Raw genomic sequence first — 22,306 nt, forward strand, 5'->3', positions numbered from 1 at the left:
AATTGCGGCCAAAGGTGCATCTACTCAATGCTGACTTGAAGGGGGTGAATATTTATGCAATCACTTATTTCGCATTATATATTTTTAATGAATTAACATTACTTTGTAGAAATCTGCTTTTACTTTGACATTAAAAAGGGGTTTTTGTAAACTATTGTAAAAAAGGCCAAATTATATTGATCAATATTCCATTTATAAAAGCAGTAAAAGTGGAAATAGCCAAGAGGGGTGAATATTTTTTATAGGCACTGTAAGCAGATTATGGAGTGCAAATGCAAAACTGATGTAAGTTGCTCAAGAGAGCATAACAATCAGAAGAGTGGGCCAAAATAACACTGCCCCTATCCCACAATATTTTCTACGATTTCAATCCTTCAGTGTATACGCATACAATGCCGACCTCGTGCAGGTCAACGCTGCATTCACTTTTTATTTTGAGCATGAATGCATTGGACATAAGTGAGATTATCTTATTGAGATTGATCTTTGCCAAAAGGGAGACCCCTCAAAGGGAATGAATGCAAAGATGGGTAGTCCATCCAACTGAGCTTAAAGCCCAGTGAGTTTTCACTGAGAGGCAAGCTTCCACTCATAAAATTCACAAAGGCTGAAAACCCAATACCAAATGTATGCTTTCTTCAAAGTACATATTTTGAAATTACTGACAGATAAAACACAGGCAAACTATTTTCATTATTTATTATGTCTGTATGTAATGTGTGTATTCTTAAAAATGTATAGCATGAAAAATTTTAGCATAAAGTAGTTTGTAACAAAATAACCTCATAAATCAAAGTCACATGGGCCATGGTATGTCAAGTCATTCGAATTCACATACATTCATGTTGGATTATACAGGCTCATGTGCAATATAAAATAGACATATGCATCATATAAAATCTCTAGTTCAAAGCCTACATAGACAGATAGATGTATCACTTTTAACATTAGAAAGTCAGTGCAGATATCTGACTGTCTTGATCTCTCATCTAAGCCTTTTTAACTCATAAATGGAATGTCTGACTGACATATCAAGGGTCTCCAACTGAAATCAAAAACTCCATCTAAATCACTGTTTCAGTCTGGGTCTCCCTGAAGATCCGGCAGACATGTTAGGCAGCACTCCTAAAACAATGCTTTGCATGCTGATTTTCATGTGTTCCATTATTGGAGAGAGATGTGCAGACCCACCACAATACAAATCACAGTCAAACGTTTACACTCACTGGACACTGGACAAGGCAGACAACAGTGGAGGCCATGGCCATAAAGTGAGTGTCTTTTTGCTTCTAGTTTATCTATGCGGGGTCGATCATATATTATTTCTACACACATAATGAACTCTATCAAAGACAGATATGAGTATTTGAAGCAGGGGATTTTAAAGTTCTTTCTGTGAAGTTGTCAAAGTACATTTGAAAGGCATGGATCTTCACTTTGGTTCACTACTGCAAGTAAGTGCCTATCAAAATACAGAGCATATGAAGTAAACACACTCAGCAGTTCCTGCTCCTGGGATCAGAGGTTTTTTATGATGCATTTGGCTTGACAAGGCTTTTCAAAGCATGAATTAGAAGTGAGAGCCAGATTCTCTCATGCTGATCTCATACAATATGAATAACTGTCTCATATCTTATTGTGTAGTGCTGTAAAAATCATGTTTCATCAGTGAAAGATCTTAATGTTGTTTTCAAGGGCAGATTTTGTTGCTTTTCTAAAGACCCACTAGTGGATGCTGATACTTGGAGTGAATCAATAGACAAACTATTGACCTGCAAAGGTAAGACATTTGTTGCAGTGCATTAATCAACTCAGATTAAACAAAAAGTGTTCAGTCATTTTTTCGTCACGTTTGGAACTGTTTCAAATCAATGAACAGCATTTCTTGCACTGCAGTTTTTTTATTATTCTACCAAGTGTTGATAACTCTTTATCAACAACATACCAGACTCATTTTAACTGTATCATCATCGCTAAAGTACATCAAGTAAGAGTACAAAACATAAAATCCAGTTACCAGAAGTGCAAAGACATTGTATTTTTGTAGCAATAGAGGCTACTACATCATTTAGAATGTACTGGGTGTATGTGCAGTGGTAGTATAATATACGTTACATTTTTGATGCGCAGACTTGGTGAAGTGGTAGTGCAGATGTAGCCTGAGTAGGGTGGGTCAGTCTGTGCTAAAGCAAATTTACATTAAAATGTCAAATTTACAAGGCAAGTGAATGTGCAGTATATTCATCACCCAGGTGATTCATGGAATAGGCTTTACAAATGAGCTTGAGAAATATCGGAATGGCAGCATTTGACATGGGAATCTCCGGTTCTGCTCTCTCCTGGTTTGAATCCTACCTCATAGGACGCTCGTTTAACGCATCATGGCTTGGTCAGCTATCCGCACCTCACCATCTCACCACAGGGGTCCCCCAGGGCTCAGTGCTGGGCCCCCTCCTCTTTGCTATCTACACCACCTCCTTGGGACAGATTATCCGTCAAGACGGCTTCTCATACCACTGCTATGCAGACGACACACAGCTCTATCTGTCCTTTCCACCTGACGACCCCCTGGTTTCAGCACGGATCTCGGATTGCCTTTCAGACATAGCTACATGGATGAAGGCACACCACCTCCAGCTGAACCTCTCAAAGACTGAACTGCTGGTCATCCCAGCTAAACCTACCATACACCACGACATCAACATCAAATTTGACTCCCTGTCTGTTTTACCCGACCAGGACTGCAAGAAATCTAGGAGTTGTTCTTGACAACCAACTAAACTTCTCAGATCATGTTGCCTCAGTCGCCCGGTCATGCCGTTTAAGCACTCTCTACAACATAATGGAAAATCAGGACTTACTTGACTCAAGATGCTACCCAACTTCTGGTTCAGGCAATAGTCATCTCACGACTCGACTACTGCAATGCCCTCCTGACAGGTCTCCCAGCCTGCGCGAGTGAAACCACTTCAGATGATCCAGAACGCTGGCGGGCGCTTCCTGGTCTACAACCAACCCAAAAGGGCACATGTTACCCCGCTGCTCATCCAGCTACACTGGCTACCTATGGCGGCCCGCATCAAATTCAAGTCTCTAACGCTTGCCTACAAAGTAGTCTCCGGTTCTGCTCCCACCTACTTGAATGCCCTCTTACAGACTTACACTACCTCCAGACCGCTGCGCCCCTCTGATCTAACGACGCCTAGCTCTACCACCGCACCGCACGCTCAAGCCAATCCAAACTTTTCTCATCTGTTGTTCCTCGTTGGTGGAACACACTTCCAGTTCCTACAAGGGCAGGGACATCCTTTTCCACTTTCAAAAAACTCCTGAAGACCCAGCTCTTTAGAGAACATCTACTCTCATAGCAACACTTACAACAAGTCTTACTGATCCTAGCACTCACCAGCCGTTTTAAACTGACAAGTAACTGTTAAAAAACAGCACTCACCGACGACTTATTCTTACTGTACTCTAATGTTCTTTTAAACTGTCCTAAAATTGTGAGAATTGTTCTAAAACTTACTGTTTACCATGTTGTTAGTCGCTTTGGTTAAAAAGCGTCAGCCAAATGTAATGTAATGTAATGTAATGTATGTACAACTGATTGCAAACAATAACAATTCCTCAAACCTCATGAAGTGTTGTTTCCGGGTCTTCCAACTGTAGCTGGTCAGGCAGCTTTCCAGGAGTTTCTGAGGTCAGAGTACAGTGAGGAGAACATCCTGTTCTGGCTGGCCTGCGAAGAATACAAGACGATCAAGAGCACTCCAGAGATGATCACCTCTGCAAACAGAATATATACAGAGTTTGTGCAAGTGGAGGCCCCCAAACAGGTAGAGAAATTAACATTCTTTTTTACTATAATCTGTTAGTTATCATATAAGTCTGCTGAAAATGAAATGACTAAAGTTCTTTAGTACAGAGTATGTACTCACATTTTCCCATATTATGGTCCCCAAACTCCCCAAATGGATATGATCTCCAGTTAGTGCCCACTTTAAAATGACCATGTCCTCATTTGTATTTGCAGATCAACATTGACTGTACCACCAGAGCAAATATAACCAAGAACATTTCCCAGCCCAACCTGAACTCATTTGATACAGCACAAAAGCTAATATATTGTCTTATGGCTAGAGACTGTTACCCAAGGTTCTTAAAATCTGATGCCTACCAAAGCATTTTGAGAACCGGAGGCAAAGGCTGAACGTAACAACACATGTGGAGTACGAAACCGAATGTAAATAGATTAATGTAAACATCAAGCAGCTCTTAATAGTCAAGGCAACATTTCTAAATGCACTTTCATTTTTTTTTCAATGACTAATCCAGCCTCTATCCATTCTGGTTTGTCATTTCATCTCATCTTCCATGTGTTGTAATCATAACTTATTTGAAGAACCTACAACTTGGCACATGTAAAGGTAACAGCACCTCATATGCTGTGTTAGAGCTGGAAATAGTTTATGCCAGATCACATTAGAATTCATTCAACAGTCTTTTACTGAAAGGAAAGGTTTTCTTGTATAACTAGGTGTGCAATACTGAATATGATTAAACCAATTACAGGGCTAGATATACCTATATTATTTCATATGATATTTTGTATGCTCTCTCATATGCTGTTTCACTATGGTCTGTTTATTTTTTTTTCTTATGGTATTAGTGCTCAGTGAAAACATCAATACAAATGCCGCTGAGGTTTTTTTTTTTATCTGCTGTGAATTTGCATGCAAATTAGAGCACAGTTCTAAATAAACTCATCTACATCTGTCAGAACAATAATAACCTTTTTTTTTTTATTAAGGCACTCAAATAAAGTCCATCACTCTGTGGAGTTTGCATACAAAACAGAGACAGTTTGTATTAGTCACTAGTTTTATGGCTCATTGGAGATCTTTCAGCAGAGTCATTTATCCTTTTGATTTCCAACAGGTCAACTGAACCTGGCTGGACCATTCTGTATAAATAGTTATTATGTGTTATCACTGGCCTGCCACTCCCTTCTTTACGGCCTGCAATCCCACCTGGTGCAGGGGACCAGGAGGCGATTCTTGATTCATGTTAATATATGTAGCCTACAGAGTCTGTGGGTGGTCAATGTGAGATTATTTTAGTTTAGTTAGATTAGTTTAATCTAGTTAGATTAGTTTAAAGGAAAATTCCAGTATTTAGCACTTTGAGTCCCTTTTCTGGTTTGTTTTGGATGAACTACAGTGGTGGACACCGAAGTTTTGACTATTGGTCTGGTCTCGACCTTTCTGACTCGTTTTGAATCGCCTTTGACTAGTCAGAGTGGCTGCCAGCAGGCATACTGTAGGCTACTCAAACATGTCCTAAAACAACCCTTAACGTTCGTTTTCAAAACTGTGCAACTCACCGAGTGGTTAGTGGTGTTCGTTGATGTTCAAAAACAAGTAGTGTAGCGAAATACAGTTTCTGTCGTGTTTTATTTAGCATTTTGTAAAATCCCATTGATTTCTTTTGGAAGACTCATTGCACGTTGATATTACTTACGCCACCGTCTATGCTTCAGGTTCAAATATTGAGCGGTTGTGAATAGTTCCACAATAGCAAATAAGATGGCTGGAAATCATACATTGCGCCGATATATTTGCTTTTAATAATCAACGAACACCACTAACGACTCGGTGAGTTGCACAGTTTGAAAACGAACGTTAAGGGTTGTTTTAGGACATGTTTGAGTAGCCTACAATATGCCTGTTTGCAGCCACTCTAAGAAGTCAAAGGCGATTCAAAACGAGTCAGAAAAGTCGAGACAGGGCCAATCGTCAAAATTTCGGTGTCCACCACTCTAGTTCATCCAAAACAAACCAGAAAAGGGACTCAAAGTGCTAAATACCGGAATTTTCCTTTAAGTTATTAAAGTATTTTGTTGAATGAAAAATTAAATGGTTCTACGCAAACAATGGCTCTTCCCACATAGTAGGCTAATGTAGAAAACAAGCTAAAACCTAAAAATCAAGACCTAAGAACTGGATGGATAGTCGAACACTGTGAACAGCCAGCTGTTAGATGAGTGTGTAAGGACCGCATGCCACCAAAAACTAGGCTACTAGTCTCTTTCAGTCTAATAACCTCTGATATGTCTTTTAGTCTAATAACCTCTGCTATTGTTTGTGTTTTAACAATGCTTTCCGTTTCCATATGCTAAGGATACTACATAATTTAGTTTCACAAAATAATGATGTTACACAGAATAAAGATACATAAAAGATAGCCTACTACACGGCCACCAAAAACTATAGTGTCTTTTAGTCTAATAACCTCTGCTATACATTGTTTGTGTTTTAACAATGCTTTGCTTCTGATTTACTGATCAATGGAAACAAAAAATATGTGATTAGCTGTCTTGGTCTGTTGTGCTGCCTAGTTGTTGTGAATAAAATGTGAACTAATTTAAACCAGCACAAAGTTTAATTAAGGCAAGAACACAGTTTCAGTAAAAAAACATTTGAGTAAAATGTTCTGTTATTTTTTTCTGAACTAAATGATACTTCTGAATAAATCAATTTGTATCAGTAGCATATATTAACAGGAGTAATTGCTTGGGGTTCACATATTGAATTTGTTTATTTATTTTAGGAGTGCATAAGTATTTTCTTTTGTAATGTAACAGCTTTAGGCTTTTAGATTTGTTCGCTTTAGTGCAACAAGACCACCTGGTGGCTTGTGCAATCTGCAAACTAGCCAGAGGAGCCAAATAAAATGGTTCTATGCATGCATGAATGCACTGGATGATGAAATGGTGGGGGAAAGGTGGGGACCAGAAATTAAGGTGAGTCGACCAGAAATTAAGAAAATACATAGCTTCCAAAAGTGAAGAGAAAAAAAACATTAGCTTTAAAAAGTTAACTTCCAGAACAGCACAATGGAGACTAGAGATAAGATCGTCCAAGTGAAAACATGTGGCCTACCCTGTGTGCTCCAGGTCAGCACAGTCCAGCTCACAGAGTCTTTGAACTGGAAAATGAATGCTGGTTGCATCATCCTCTCCATCCTAGAAGGGAAATCAGGTAAAACCGCACCACATAGCATTAACAACATAGGGCTGTCAAACGATTTTTTATATATATATATATATATATAGTGATTATTCACTGAATTTCTATAGTTTATTGTGATTAATCACATATTTTATCATGATTAAAATTCTATTATTTCCAAAAGTCCATATTAACAATGTAAAGCAATTCTTACCAGTGTATCTTGATTGGGAATCAAATGAAAGCAAAGAAAGTTACTTTGTGAACTTAACTTTAAAACATACTGTATTTTGAAATTTCCAATCAAATTTCAAAAGATGTGCAGTGGCCCTGAGGCAACACAATGTATTCTTCACAAATATAGCTATAAACTGAAATAACTGCTATAGCAGAAGTGCATGTACAAAATGTAGGCTATACACAGTATAAAGGGCATAACAAACAAAAAATACTCCATATAGCCTACTGTATATTCATTATCTTTGAGTTCAGTTGAAAATAATGAGCTTTTCATTTTGAGAAATATGCTCAAGAGCATGTGCAAAATGTAACCTAGACTTACAGCACGTTTCAATGAAGTGCATAACAAACATAAATATAGCCTAGTCCATCTTCATTAACAATGTTCAGTTCACGTTTAACAGTGTAGGCGTTAAAGTGCTAAACTTGAAGTGCTTCAGTGATATTTTATGTCAACTGAGCCGACATGTACATCAGCACCAACGTTTTTAATTGGCAAACACTGGATGGACATTGGATTTTATGGAGTGGCACCAACAAAATGGAACTGAATCGTAATTTACATGACAGCGGCAGCAAAGTGTGATGCTTGTGTGCGGAGTCGTATTGAGAACAATGGAATTGAGGGCCCCATCCTGGTGGTCAGAAACGGATGGTCTGAGGCGCAAAGCTTAAAAACATTTAGGGCGTGTCCAGTCCACATTCGGCATGATTTTATGATCATATATAATCTCCTACTCCAGCCCTTACTCTTGCAACTTGTGTGTATGTAAATGAGTGTGTGCATAGTGTGTGTTTGTTTTTGTGTATATGTGCTTCTCTGTGTGTTTGTGTGTGAAAGAGAGTGTGTGCATGCCTGTGTGTGCAGCTGATATGGCCCCCCATGAACGGAATTCCACGAAATCTTGCATGCATTCAGAGGGTGTCATAATGATCCTAAAATTTTGTGCAGTTTTTGGTCATCCTAGGCCCTACAGTTCTCGAGATATTCACAGAAAACTGTGTCTGGCCAGCTACAGGCCGATTGGTGTACACTCATTAAATGTACATATATTAATTTATTGTATGGACGCTCATGAACTTCCACGAACTTCATGAAACTTGGCATGCATTCAGAGGGTGTTTTAATGATCCTACACTTCAAATTTTGTGCAATTTTGAACATGTCAACTAGAGATACCTGCGATTACAATGCCTCATTTTTGCTTTTTTATTTTTATCTAGGTGGCGCTATACCTCAAATGAGTGGATATGGAATGGGTTGACATGGCCCCTTGATACCAACATACGAAAAAAAAGTTGGTCATATAGGCCCTACGGCTCTCAAAATATTCACAGAAAACTGTCCGCACTCTCAACCGCACTCTCAAGAATTTTTCTTTCATTAAAAGAGAGGTTGTGTTTCTGTTACTGAAAAAAAAGGTTACCATGTTACCTCAGATGCCGCTTGAGAGTTCCTTTTTTCCCCTTTTATTTTCAAGTCTGTTTCTAACTCGCACCCAAAGGGTGAATAACTTTTAACATTCACACCATGCGTAGGACTCTCTAAGTATGTAACTGCTCAGGACATGTCTCTAAGAAAAGTCCTTTACCAAAGTAATGGTAAAATGGTAAATGGTAAATGAACTGCATTAATATAGCACTTTTCCCCTCCCACAAGCACTCAAAGCGCTTTACAATTTCATGCCTCACATTCACCTATTCACACACACACACACTCATACACCAATGGCAGACGATGCATTGCTAGGCACCAACCACTTTGGGGTTCAAGGACACCTCGACAGGGTCAGGAGGAGTTGGGCTCGGACCAGCTCGAGCAGGAGGAGTTGGGCTCTCCTGAGCCACTGCTTCCCACATCCATGTCCCATTTTGGTTTTCAAAAAGTCAGATAAGATGAGGCACTTCAGTGTCAGATACCCATTGTTTAAGAAGAGGACTCAGTTGGAGCTAACTCTTTAGGCAGGTAAAAGCACATCTAAAGAATAGAAAGGGAAACACCACAGAAGGCCTTTTCATGGCCATAAAGTCAGGAATACTTAATTTATGTCTCGCTGAGGGGATATCAAGGATATTGATTACAGTCCAAGTTTAGGTCCCTGTTGGTCATGTAAAAATGGTGACCACTTTTGATTATGCTGTCAAATAAAGTATGACTTAACTTTACAAAGCTGTGATTTATTGCAAAGCATGGGTATAGTTAATTGTTGCTTTATGTTATTTGGTTATATCCCATAAAGACAATTGCAAATTTGTTCTGTAGTTAATAATAATCATAATCATAATAATAACAATAATAATAAATAATAATAATAATAATAATAATATGTTTATATAGTGAAAAATAATAATAATATGTTTATATAGTTTCTGACTCAAGGTTGCTTAGTTGTCAATCTTGTACACACCCACAATTATTATGAGGTCAGTTCATTTTAGCCCTCTAGTGTCCTTCAACAGTGGCGGACATTACTTGAGTACATTTACTCAATTACTGTACTCAAGTCACTTTTTCATGTAGCTGTACTTTACTTGAGTATTTATTTATTTATTTATTTATTTTTACTTTTACTCCAGTACATTTCTAGGCCAAATATCTTACTTTTAACTCCACTACATTTTGTGACAGCTGAACAGCTGAAGTTCCTTTTGGACAAAATACCAGTTCCTTTTGGGGAAAAGTCCAAAATACATGTGTACTTATATGTGTATTTTCTATTAAGCGAGCTAGGCTTTAAATAATGGTGTTGCCTAACCTATGTTATTGTTATATCCACTATTTACTGTTGACCCCTTTTCACAATATTGATGTTACCATAAATAGCCTCATGATGCCATTAAACAAATGATGATAAATGATAGACAATGACAGATAGATATACAATGACAGACAATTATAGACAATCTGACACTATCTAACTATCTAACACAAAAGGGAACGTCTTGATTTGGTCCAAAAGTGTAAAGCCATCCACAAAGCAAAAAGTGGTTACTTTGAAGTCTCTAAGATAAGTTATCACATTGGTTTGTTTTTAGTTCTTTCTACATACAATTCTCAGTTGATTTTGTCCTTGAATGAAGGAGAAAGGCTCAATGAATGCCTACGTCTGTGCTGAATCATTTCAACAACAGTATTAGTCATAATACATTTCAGGGCTTTTGAGGTACATTTGAAGGCAAGTACTTTTGTACTTCCACTCAAGTGGAAATGTAAAAGGACTTCTACTGTTACTAGAGTAACATTTGACCATGTGTATCTCTACTTTCACTCAAGTACAGGATTTGCGTCCACTTTGTCCTTCAATGTTAACCATAAAACCATAGTGATTGTAGTGTAGTAAGGTAACCTTTCTTTTTTGAAGATTGAACAGTAGGTGGCAACAATTTGCAACTATCCAGCCTTCAGACCTATTTAGGGAACTGTGTTTTGCATGTTATATAACAACCAGCTGAGGAACATGCAAACTACTTTGAGATAAACACGGAACACAGGAAAACAACTTTAAAAGACATCAGCTGCAGTACCCATCGAGACATTCAGAAATGTGCCTTTAATGGTTGGAAAAACACACTATGCAAAATTGCGAGCACATGATGTGCACAAATATGTTGACTTGTCACTCCTTGTTATTTGATCAAAAGGTGATGGAGAGATACAAAGTTTAAAATTTAAGATTCAAGTTGAATTCTTGAATTTGACATACGTGTGTCACACACAAAGCATTGTTATTCAGGTTATAATATTTTCCTTGTTGTTAAAAAGTTTCCTTGTTGTTAAAAAAAAAAAAAAAAGTGAACTATATTTTAGAGCATACCTGTATAACAAGTCTGCTTCCTGTCTGTTAGGATGTTTGTCTGCTGGTTATTGCGTATGGTGCAGACAAACAAGCTGAACAGGCCTGCGTAGTATATGAGAGCACTAAACCGTAGCATGGCGGTAGCCGCACAGCACATGCTTTCAGCATATTTTGTTCTGAATGGCGCATCGTCGAGATATGACTGGGTTAGGGAATGCACTGCAAACCACAACTTCCCTTTCCTCTTGTCTTCTGCTCATATTCAGCATTTATGATAAATGAAGACAACACACATCTCTCGCATGTTTCGAGAAGAAATACTCCAAAAGTGGTTTTAGTTTGGATTTAACCTGATTTTATTATTTGGCTGGGTGCTACAGACTAAATGGCTGTCCTGGGCTAGTTGTGATCTGAGATCGGCATTTCATACAGAATACCTCCATGCCTAACCTATGCAAAACAATTAAGTCTAGAGTATAGCCTTGGGCCTGTTATGTGCTAAGTACACATCTAAAAACTTAGTGGCTTGAAGTCAATCAGGTCAGGTAACTAACCATGCATGTCCTGAATGATCTGTTCAGGACCACGACATTGCACTGTATCCAGATCAACACACACACACACACACACTGAACTGAACTTCCACAAACATCACATTCACCAACGCAATGGATTCAAGCAGAAGTGAACAGGTATCACACCCAGCAAATTTCCAATCATCTGACTTACTTCAGTAAACCATGTCTGGGGAAGCCGTGATATTCAAAACCTGTGTGACCTTTCTCTAGAGAAAGTATTCTCATGTGACCTGTGCATTTGGAAGCATCGTCTGGTCATGTGGTAAAGCACTTGGAGTTGGCTCAGTATAGCACAAGCAGCCACACCTGATGAGATGTGTAGTGGACGTTTATATCTAAGGTTCCAGGCTGCACTGTTTTTATTTTTCAGAAATGACAAAAAACAATGTTGGAAGCTTGGAAATCAAAACTCCTGCTATAAAATGGAGGGTAGTGTATGCCTCTGATTGTGATGCCTTGAGATTTGGATAGTGGTATCATGTGCTTTGGGGGCTGCTGTTTGACATTAGACTCTCATCTAACTTTGGTATGTCCAGCATCCAATTAAGAGGAAAAATGTGAAATAAAAAACAGTAAATAAATAGTGAAGCATAGCACATAACTATCTGTCCACAAAATATCTCTCATGAGAACAGCCAAAACCCAACTCCCAACTTGAGGCTTAAACAGGATATTAATTATACAGTGTCAGTGAGTTTCAGCTAGAGCAGCGAGATGAGATTCAGTAGTTCAGTAGATCCATGCATAGCAGTTGTCATGTTCATTTCAATTGTGCGCTGTCAAAAACACTGTTTAGTTATTCGTTTCATCATCCCTACACACACAGCCTCTGGCAGAACCCTGCTGCATGCAACCACAGATCTCTGACCCTGTGACACCCACATTCCATGCTTTCATTCAGCTGATGCTCAAGAGGGATCCGACACTGATAGAAGCCAGTTGCACGATCCCTGCATATGGCCTCAGCCTTACAGTCTCCAGACTCACAGCCCGACCTGAGACAGTAAGAGCCTGCAAATGGAGAAGTGAGAGTGTGTGGTGAGAGAGGCTTTGGGTATCTACAGTATGTGGGACAAAATGTTCAGCACACATCTCTCTTCCTCCTCTCGTGACATGACCTGTAATGGGTATCATCCATTCCACACTTGACTCCTTAATAGAAACATAAAGGTTCATATACTGTGCTTTATCCCCTCAATGTAAAGGGTTACAGGGTGGTCATAATGGGATCTGCTCCATCTTTCAAATGTATGATGTTTTGGTTGTCACAGATGTACTACTGTATGTGGGTGTCTGCAAAATTACTTGTTACCATTTCCAGGTCAGATGGTGGTGAATACTGACAGGTGAATACATAGTCCATGGAAAACTTTCCATCACCACATTAGTGCTATATGGTCTCAAGCAGAGATGTCATAGTCCTGCTTTTATCTCATCAAAGTCCAAGACAAAGCCTTGCCTCATTCAACAGTCACATATGTAAAGTCGGCATTTGCTTATCACACTCAAAACTTTCCAGTCATATTTGCATCCGAGGTTAAAACTGTAAACACATCATGACAGACGCAGGCTTAGAGTCAGGCCGCTTTGCGCCAGTTTCAGCTATAGCACGTGCGTCAGCCACTGACGCCTTCCTCTTTTCGCTGCGGTTTTAGTGACAGAGAGGTGATGCCTAATCCAGGTCATAGCAACGGTTTGTCTACAAGCCTATATAAAAGCACTCATGGGTGACAACAAACAGTTGAACACAGATTGCACATGTGCTGTGAGCCGAGTACTAAAGAGCGCGTAAAATGCCCTGGTTGATAATCCCATCGATCGAACAGGATAGCAGAAGAACCATGAAACGACTTGAGATGCGGGGACAGAACAAGTGAGTTCTTTAGACAGATGAGGAGCCTGCTGTTACTCAATGATTTGAATAACATTTTTGAATTTATTCCCTTTCTAATTTGTATGTCTTTCTCCTCAGAAACAAGGACTTCAAGAAACAACTAAACTGCAGAGGAAAGTGAGTACAACGAAAACTGAAGCACTACATTTACATGCATTATCCTGTTGCTTGAAATGTTGATGGAAGTACATCAAGGCTCTGCTTTTTACATGTGTACAATTACCTCTGCCAACAGACTTCAACCTGGTGAAACTCAACTTTGGTCTCAATCGCTCGAGAATCTGCTGACATCTAAATGTATGTAACATTTTCACGTATTTCCTATTTTGCTTATATATTCTCATTTTAACACAATACCAAAGCCAAATTCTGATTGCCATGTAAAGAATTGAATAAAGAAAGAGCCTCTTACAGCATAGGTGACTAACAGAACTCATTCACGCTTCCCATGAGAAAAGGTCAGATCACTTGTAGCTAATTTTTAACTGTTTTGGAATCTCAGATGGAATGGCAGCTTTCCAGGCTTTCCTCAAGTTAGAGTTCAGCTATGAGAACATTGAGTTTTGGTTGATCTGTGAGGAATACAAGAAAATCAGGAGTTCCCGTCTCATATCCAAGGCCAAGAAGATATTTGAGTGTTACATTGAAGCTAATGCTCCCAAAGAGGTACAGTACTGCTATTAAACAACAAAATAACTTATACACACATTTATACAAACACAATGTGTTATTTCTATCAATGCTTTTACCACACCGGTACTTCAACTTATTTTATATTTCCTTCCAGATTAACATTGACCATCAGACCAGAGACCACATCAGGGAAAATGTGAGGACCCCCAACATATCCTGTTTCGATGAGGCCCAGAAGATTGTGTACAGGCTCATGGAGAAGGACTCCTACCCCAGGTTTCTGCGCTCTGACATTTACAACTCTCTGATTGCCTCAGCCTGAGGCCTGGTCAAGCTGAGGACATGTGTCCTGCCTCAAGTAATTGGACGATGGCTTCTACACAGAGCACTATGTGGACTTACCAGAAACCCCAGAGATGCCAAAAAAGAAGGATTATTTTCTTAATATTCTTTTTTGCGGTTGAAGATGGAACAGACTGAAGGAAGTATGCACAGTAGAGTGGGAACTGCTGTTAGAAACACTTTTACCCGGCTATCTGCTGATCTGTGAATCAGATGTGTGCGTACACTTTTTCAGAGCTGACTCAGTCACCATAGCACAGTCTGCAGAGTGGTTGTGGGCGCATGGGACTTTGTGTGCAAAATCTTAGGGGAACTTTAGACAGGATACTGTGTCAGTTTCACAGATAAACAAAAAGCCTTTTGCTCTTCCAGCAGGTGACATCAGAACTCAATACACATTTGGCTATGCAACACATTTCTGAAGTTATTGTCATTTTGAGATTGATAACTCCATTATGAAACATAAAATGTGCCTTTAGGCAAGATTATGATATTGTACAAATGTTGTACTACTGTACATACTTTTATCATAACCCTTAACCCTTAAAGGAGTACCGTCACACCGGTGTGACGGGAATGTTGGGAAATTAACATTCGAAAGAATATCTGGGTTCATTGAATTCAACATAGAATTTTAGAACCTTCAATTGTTGCGGAACTTAGAATGTTCAAAAACCTACACCTTTAAGGGTTAAAGGTGTGGGTTTTTGAACATTCTAACATAAGATTCCGTTCCGCAACAATTCAAGGTTCTAAAATTCTATGTGGAATTCAATGAACCCAGATATTTTTTAGAACGTTCATTTTCCAACATTCCCATCACACCGGTGTGATGGTATACATTTAAGGGATATTAATTTATTTATATGTATATGATGTGAATGTGTAACATTTTAACTTATGACTGTATTGTACATAAGCACAGATAAAGATAATAAATTTTGTACATGCGTTTGTTGGGTTTTTCTGAATCCCACTAAAACTCCCGCCACTTGTTTTCTGTTCATTTCACTTACATTTTTACTCAGGTTGATTCCTGTACTGCCCATTCAGTGATATGGTCTGTAGAGAAGAACCTGTAAGGAAGAAACAACACAAATTGTAAACATTTATGTAAGACGGTCAGATAGATTTGTACATGAAGAGGAATCAGGGGTAACTGCATCGAATAACAACGTGGATTTCGGTGTCTCATTTCGGTGCTTAAATAGCGTTTTTTTTTTATTATTATTACCGGGTATTTTTTTTATAGGCATCACTGCATGTCATGCGCCATCTCTAACGTCTTGCTCTGATAGCAACACATCCAGATACAGTTACCCAACATAAACACTGGATGTATAAACCAGAGGGGTGCACCACATAGGCGAGTGGACAGTGTTTGACAGCTTGCGTGAGCCCAAGTAGGCCTAGCTTACTTTAAAGCGATATCACAAGCTCCTGTCAAAATCTAGCATTGGGCCTAACTACACACAAACAAAAAGGCTATGAAACAACAACAGTAGCCTATGTTACATATCTTGCTAATGCGCTAACTGGCATTTATTTGAAATATTATCAAAGTTGTAAGGTGAAAACTTTATTACAAGGTGTGTTCTAAACAACATAATGGCAAGATATTAATCTTTCATGTGCATGAGGCCCATATAGCCATTATATCACAATGAATATGAAGATCATGTTAAAAGTTAGCTGGCAAAAACATAAATATGTAGGTTACATACCTGATGTCGCTGACATACTTTATCGCTAGCTAATTAAACTCAGCTGACTGGTGTTAGCGCATAGCCATAGTTGCTGTTAAAATGCCTACTAGGCTAGTATTGGGAATCTAAACACTTCAACACCGACATGTAGCCTAACATGTTCAAAGCTATTGCGTGTTATGTGTTAAGACATGAAATTTCTTGAAGCATTTGGGAACACACTGAATTAACTGAAAAGTAGAGTCCCTGTTAGATTAGCTTGCTTGCAAATGCCGTTGTCCATGCTATGGCAAACCGCCTACACTGGGTAAACTTGAAAGCAGAGCTTACCATTGTGTGACGCATGCTGTTTTAACATTTAAAAGGTATTATTCGTAGGAGCAATGAGATATTGATAGTAAATTGAATATAACAGTTCAATTTCATGTTCAAATTTGTCTTAACAATAAAAAAAAAAAACAATTCATGCTTTAGACCATTTTAATTTAAAACATTTTAAAAACAAAGTACAGGTTCAGGCACCGTTTTGGCACCGGCACCGTTTTAAAAGTATCGATTTAGCACCGGTATCGGATAAAACCCAAACAATACCCAACCCTACACAGGACAATGTTTTATGCCAGTTAAAAGAAACGAAACCATATTAATACCATATTAACTGCCCCCGTGTATTAACCTCATAGCTGAAGAAAATTTGCAAAATCAGTGTATAAGCCGCGGCTAATAGTTGGGAAATTACGGTATTTAGGCCCAGCAAACTGCAAAACAAGCACAACCTCGCCTGATCCAGGTCAGAGACCACAGTACTAGACTGGTGTATGTTTCTAGAAAGGGTAGTTGGCTAACTCCTGTCACAACCTTAAGAGTAGAACTGTTCTTGGATTCGGTGGATTCGGTAGAAAGAGTAGTTCCAACGCTCAATTGTAAACATGGGCGGAAAGTTTGGTATTGGAACAACAGGTCAAAAGTAGTCGTTGCAGTGTCGTTTATGGATATTTTGCGGTTGTCAACGTTTCAATTGCATTAGTTTGACTAGATTGACCCTCTATATTCATACTGTACCTGAACACCCTCCAACTGAGTATTTCACTTATTTAAAATTTACATTCATTCAGTGGTGGAACGATGGAGGTTACTTTTATAAAACGCACACCCCTGGTGGGATTGTATGAAATGGGTCAAAGAAGGAAATAACACTTTTTTGAAAAGCTAAAAGCAGAAATGTAAGAGTTCCAATCCAATTCACACATTTGATGAAACTGTTCTTGCTTCCTGTGAATGGCAAACAACCAGACCACCAGACAATGAAAAATGGAATGCAACCATTAGATTTTTAAAACTAGTTCAGCAACTACATCAAAAATTAAACTATTGAATGATAAACTTGAAAGTAAACTGCTTAGCTGTATACACAAAACAATACAAGAAGCCATTTGGTCAATACATAATTGAAATGTATTGCAGTTTCTTCCATTGAGGATATGTCTTTTAATAGGCTACAGTCTCTCCATGTCGGGCGTGTCACTTCAGAACTGAGACAATGTCACTGCCAAGTCAAAGTGACAGGCTGATTACAGACGTGTTAACACAATGCTTGCATGAGAGATACAAATAAACAGGCAGTTAGTCACTTGTTTTGCTCTCTCTCACAGACACAGCGCAATGCATTCTCAGCATTTTTATGTGGTTTTCTATTTTTATCTTATGGGACTATATTTTTAGAGGCCATGTCCTCAGAGAGGGTTAAAGCGGAGCGAGAGGCGTAAACGTTTCCGCGTTCGATTATTGCAAGGGGGGGGGAGATCCCCCTTCATGCAGACCAGAGTAAACCCTCGCTGCACTAATGTCATTGGAGACTTGTGGAATTTTACCAATAAATTGGTCATTATGTCTTTCTGGATTTGTTGAGGGTTTTTTGGAAAATGTTGTCATAATCTGTAAGTGTTTGGGATCATTTCAAGCCTAAAAGTGTAATTTTTTAGTGTTCGGATTTGTAATAAAATAACTTAATATTAGACCATGCTGCTGCCAGTTACTGTCCGGTTGTTAGCTTGCTAGCTAGCCTCTTAGCTAAGGTAACATTTTAAACGGAGAAGTGTAATTTCTTTGAAATGACAACTAGCTGAAAAACATTACTGACATTAGTTAAAGTGGATAGTTTATACTCAAGCGAATTTGGAACAGTATATTAAGTTTAAGCGAAGTCCTTCAACTACTAGTCACTTGTTAGCGCATATTTGTATTGCCATAGCTACTCCCATCCACTTGTATGGCGTTTTAAGCTAGCGTTAGCTAGCTAGCTAGCTTGGTTCACATGACTAATTAAATTATTTATATCATGTCTAAAGAATGATTCATTGGTATCATACATGATTATAGACAATGATACTATGAACACAATTATGTTTACCTGTTCTTATTGCTTATTGAGAGAAAGTTTATTTAGTGACGTAAGGTGACACTCCTCCCACTTATACAGACCGGAACTGTCCCGTTTTGCTCCCATAGTAACGAATTACGTTGCTCTATCTTGCTAGCAAAGATTCTAGAACAGAGCTCTGTTCTAGAATCTTTGCTTGCTAGTAATCAAGGATCTTTGATGTCCTTAACAACGATGATAAGGGCGTGGACAAAATGAAATGTCTACTTCCTACTCCCAGCAATGACTACCATCAAGTCAGAACATCACCAAAACCTTTTTTTAGGTTTTAAGGGGTCTTTGAGTGGACAGAAACTATTATTGTATGTTGTTGTGCTTCCAAAAGGTATATATGAAATAGTGGTTGTCATCAAACTGCAATATGCACTGTGTATGCTAAGCATGACAACCTCCATTGAGATGGACTCAAAGAACATTTATGGTCTCCCTAATCAACTGAAATTATTTTCAGTGAAAAATATCTATAATCTGGCATGTTCTGCAACATGTTGTGCAATGTGTCTACCTCTAGCAACACCACGTCAGTTAAGCATTAAAAAAGTCTAAAGACAGCCTAACACGAGTTAGGGCAGGCAAGGCTATATTTAACCAACGATAAAGGCCCTCCATTGTATGGTGAATGGTATGCCTCTAATCTCTATTGGAGCATGACTGATTTCGTCACACAGCGTTTCTATGCTGAAAGTGGCCCATCAACTTACTCTTGTGAGGCATCAGGTCTCTGGGGATAAAGACTTGCAACTTCAAAGCAAAGGTTAACACTCAGTGCACTAATACTCCTGAGATGCTGTGATTTTGTACAGGGGTTTGAAAAATGGACCTTGTGCAGTTTGAAGATGATACAACTTCAGTGTTTTATCCAGGCTATGGACAAATGATGTAAGAATATTTCCGTTTTTATACATATGCATATCATTTAGCCTATAGTTGTTATGAAAATGTCTGGACAAACAGTGATTTGTATGTTCTATATGTCAGACAAAAATCATGGAAACCCCGAATTCATATCCACCTACAAAGTCTGACAAAAAATACAATACAAAAGAAACCCAAAGGGTATGTGCTACAAATTGCCTTTAAATGATTAAGTCTATTCAACTTGATTTCTTTGTTAAACTTTTCTGTACTTTCTGCTCACTTCATTTGTCTCATCTTTATTGAACAGGCCAACTGCTGCTGATGTGGACCTCTGGACTAAATCTTTTGAGTGCCTTTTGACTGACCAGAGTAAGGATACAAAAAATGATTTAGTAAACATTTGAAAACTTCTTTAGCTTAGCAGTGGTGTTCACTTAATTGCTTGCCTCCTATTGCAGATGGACAAATGGCATTCAAAGCATTTCTGAAGTCAGAGTACTGTGAAGAATTGAAACGCAAAACAAAACAAATACTGGCTTCCACAGCTATTGACATGTATGAACAATTCATCAAAACGGACTCTCCAAAACAGGTATGCAGAATGCAACACAAAATGGCAAGCAAATTTACCATCTTTTAAAAAGACATTTTACTTGAAAAGTGAATCTGTCTAACTTCAGGGTCATTATATTATCAATTTCTTTCCATCTCAGATTTGCTTTGACATTTTATAAGAAAATGTCTATATGACTAGGTGTACAAAATAACTCAAAATGATCAACTAATCATTTTCAATCTTCAATATGCCACCTTTAAATTGTGTAGTTGTTTTTTCAGAGTCAGCATATCATACTGCGATGAAACATTAGGCAATACCTACAGTCGAACCTATACCTAGAAATTAAGGGCATAAGAAATAAAAACTGGTTTCGCAAACTGGGTAACGTAGGTAAACATACAACAAAGCTTATCCTTATTTTGACAACTGTGAAACAATTTTGTTATTTGAGTGTTAATACTAGAAATATATATGGTACAGTCCACAATCTGCAAAAGGTTGCTGATTTTTTAGTTCAATAGCCAATCGAATAATACCCCTCCCATCTTTGCTGAGAATCAAGATCCTTGTGTACACCTTATTTGTTATAGAGTTATTTTTAGCACACACAGACAAATGACAGTAAGAGGAACACACTTAATTGACTTTGGCAAAAGCAACTTTAAGCCCACACAATCCTTAAGTTGTTTCTGTCTTGTTTGCAACTGATCTTAGAAGATACAGGTCAGGTGGCATATTCACATTTGATAAAATGTAGGCTACTAACCCTTCCAGAGCTATTCCTGTAATGAAACCTAATCATAATTTGGATACTGTATTTTGATACACAATGTAGTCTTGTTTAATCACCTTTCTACTTCAAAAACAAATAATGTCAAAAATGTAATAACCCTTTGGTCCACATCAGATCTTCCATACTGGTCCTCATTTGTGGACACTATTTCTGGGTTTCAATTTGCATGATGTAAAACTTCAAGCCTCAACACAACCACAACCTAGTGGAATATAAAACATATGTTCTCATTTCAGATTAATTTGGATTTTCACAAGAGACTGCATCACACAGAGCCTCCAGCATCCTATCACCTCTTGTTTTGTTGTGGCACAGAGGAAAGTATATCACTTAATGGAGAGTGGCAATTACCCTCGTTTCATCCAGTCAGACTTTTACAAAGACCTACGCACCACAGCATGCACAAGAACCAAAAAGAATCGCAGGAGAATTCTGCATTGAGTGAGAGACAATGTGCCATGGTAGTGTCAGTTGCCACAAAGAAATTAAGAGATACACTCCCCAGTGCTATTATTATGTCAGTCATATTTAATTTGACAAGCATGTGTTGAGAGAAAGTCATGCTTGTTCCCAAGAGCATAATCATGACCCTTATGGATAGTACAGCAGCTGCACAGCTTCCACTAAACAACTGACATCTCTGGCATGTCGAACATGACAGTGTTTTTATTGCAATGTACAGATGGTCTGCATTGATCTCTATTTTATTGACTGAAAGTGTTTGATCTGTTTTATTAATTGTGTCTATTCTGTCTTGTTTGAGTATGCGTTCAATGTTCATTCCTGTCAGTTTACACACATGATATTTATATGTAGCCTACCGGTATATATATAAATGTAATGCCTGTGAACAAATTGGCTTGAATGCATGCAACTTTCAAAGACAGCCCAACCAACAAGTTTCTCTCACACAAGGAAAGATTTGGAGCCAAGGTTGTCGTCTAAACCCAGGCTAGTTGGGCCATCTAGTGGCTCTTTTGGTACCTCGCCACCTTTCCTACTACTGTTCAGGCGTCTGGCAACTGTACATTCTCCAATGTTGGGCCAAATAAGGGGAGGCTGGTGCCCCCACAGGAGGATGATGTGCCTAATTAAACCATTTTAAATGAACAGTAGGGCTATGACTACATGAGCCAGCTGTGAAAAATATGGACCTTCATCTTGCATTTTTAAAAGATTAAACACTGTCCAGCTATGTTTGTAGAAAACAGTCTTTTTTTTAACAAACTGTTTTAAAATGGCTGTTACATATACAATTTGCACATCTACATCAGTCTGCCTCCACACACCAAAATCCTGGACCTTTTGTAAGGCACCAGAGTGGGTGTCGCCCAATTAACAAATTTACACAAACACCTGCAGACAGTTAGTCAGCTAACATGCAGACAAGAACATGTGCAAAAGTGCATTGAATTAAAAACAGTGTCCTAAAACAGGGAAGATGTAGTCAGCATCT

At 38.5% G+C, this 22,306-nt stretch overlaps 2 protein-coding genes, 1 long non-coding RNA gene and 1 pseudogene across 5 annotated transcripts; 3 read left to right on the plus strand and 1 right to left on the minus strand.

The window, feature by feature from the left end:
• Positions 1–775: 775 nt before the first annotated feature.
• Positions 776–5,076, plus strand: rgs1 (regulator of G protein signaling 1). Of its 2 annotated transcripts, none has more exons than XM_048239134.1 (4): positions 776–1,271; positions 1,696–1,780; positions 3,670–3,836; positions 4,034–5,076. In XM_048239134.1, exons 1-4 carry the CDS (start codon positions 1,110–1,112, stop codon positions 4,208–4,210), a joined length of 591 nt encoding a protein of 196 aa, XP_048095091.1. In that variant the 5' UTR covers positions 776–1,109; the 3' UTR covers positions 4,211–5,076. The 2 variants fall into 2 exon arrangements, with proteins under 2 accessions (XP_048095091.1, XP_048095099.1); XM_048239142.1 differs by having other exon boundaries at positions 1,237–1,271; positions 1,701–1,780.
• LOC125292135 lies at positions 1,376–18,647 on the minus strand. 2 transcript variants are annotated; one of them, XR_007193138.1, is made up of 5 exons: positions 18,611–18,647; positions 15,511–15,570; positions 3,634–3,739; positions 2,116–2,183; positions 1,376–1,462 (listed from the first exon to the last, which is right to left on the minus strand). It is a non-coding gene; the product is annotated as an uncharacterized LOC125292135 (long non-coding RNA). The 2 variants fall into 2 exon arrangements; XR_007193140.1 differs by having other exon boundaries at positions 3,634–3,786.
• Positions 13,361–15,099, plus strand: LOC125292079 (regulator of G-protein signaling 21-like). Its single transcript, XM_048239224.1, has 5 exons — positions 13,361–13,498; positions 13,598–13,636; positions 13,755–13,816; positions 14,022–14,185; positions 14,307–15,099. Exons 1-5 carry the CDS (start codon positions 13,419–13,421, stop codon positions 14,472–14,474), a joined length of 513 nt encoding a protein of 170 aa, XP_048095181.1. The 5' UTR covers positions 13,361–13,418; the 3' UTR covers positions 14,475–15,099.
• On the plus strand, positions 18,094–22,045 carry LOC125292062 (annotated as a pseudogene).
• The last annotated feature ends 261 nt before the right edge of the window (positions 22,046–22,306 follow it).

The sequence above is a fragment of the Alosa alosa genome, chromosome 1, assembly GCF_017589495.1.
Source record: "Alosa alosa isolate M-15738 ecotype Scorff River chromosome 1, AALO_Geno_1.1, whole genome shotgun sequence".
Lineage (NCBI taxonomy): Eukaryota > Metazoa > Chordata > Actinopteri > Clupeiformes > Clupeidae > Alosa > Alosa alosa.

Coding starts and splice junctions, on each gene's coding strand:
- rgs1 (XM_048239134.1), top strand. CDS start 1,110: ATGTTAGGCAGCACTCCTAAAACAATGCTTTGCATGCTGATTTTCATG. Junction 1,781..3,669: donor CAAACTATTGACCTGCAAAG/GTAAGACATTTG, acceptor TTCCAACTGTAG/CTGGTCAGGCAGCTTTCCAG. Junction 3,837..4,033: donor AAGTGGAGGCCCCCAAACAG/GTAGAGAAATTA, acceptor TTGTATTTGCAG/ATCAACATTGACTGTACCAC.
- LOC125292079 (XM_048239224.1), top strand. CDS start 13,419: ATGCCCTGGTTGATAATCCCATCGATCGAACAGGATAGCAGAAGAACC. Junction 13,499..13,597: donor GAGATGCGGGGACAGAACAA/GTGAGTTCTTTA, acceptor CTTTCTCCTCAG/AAACAAGGACTTCAAGAAAC. Junction 13,637..13,754: donor CAACTAAACTGCAGAGGAAA/GTGAGTACAACG, acceptor CTCTGCCAACAG/ACTTCAACCTGGTGAAACTC.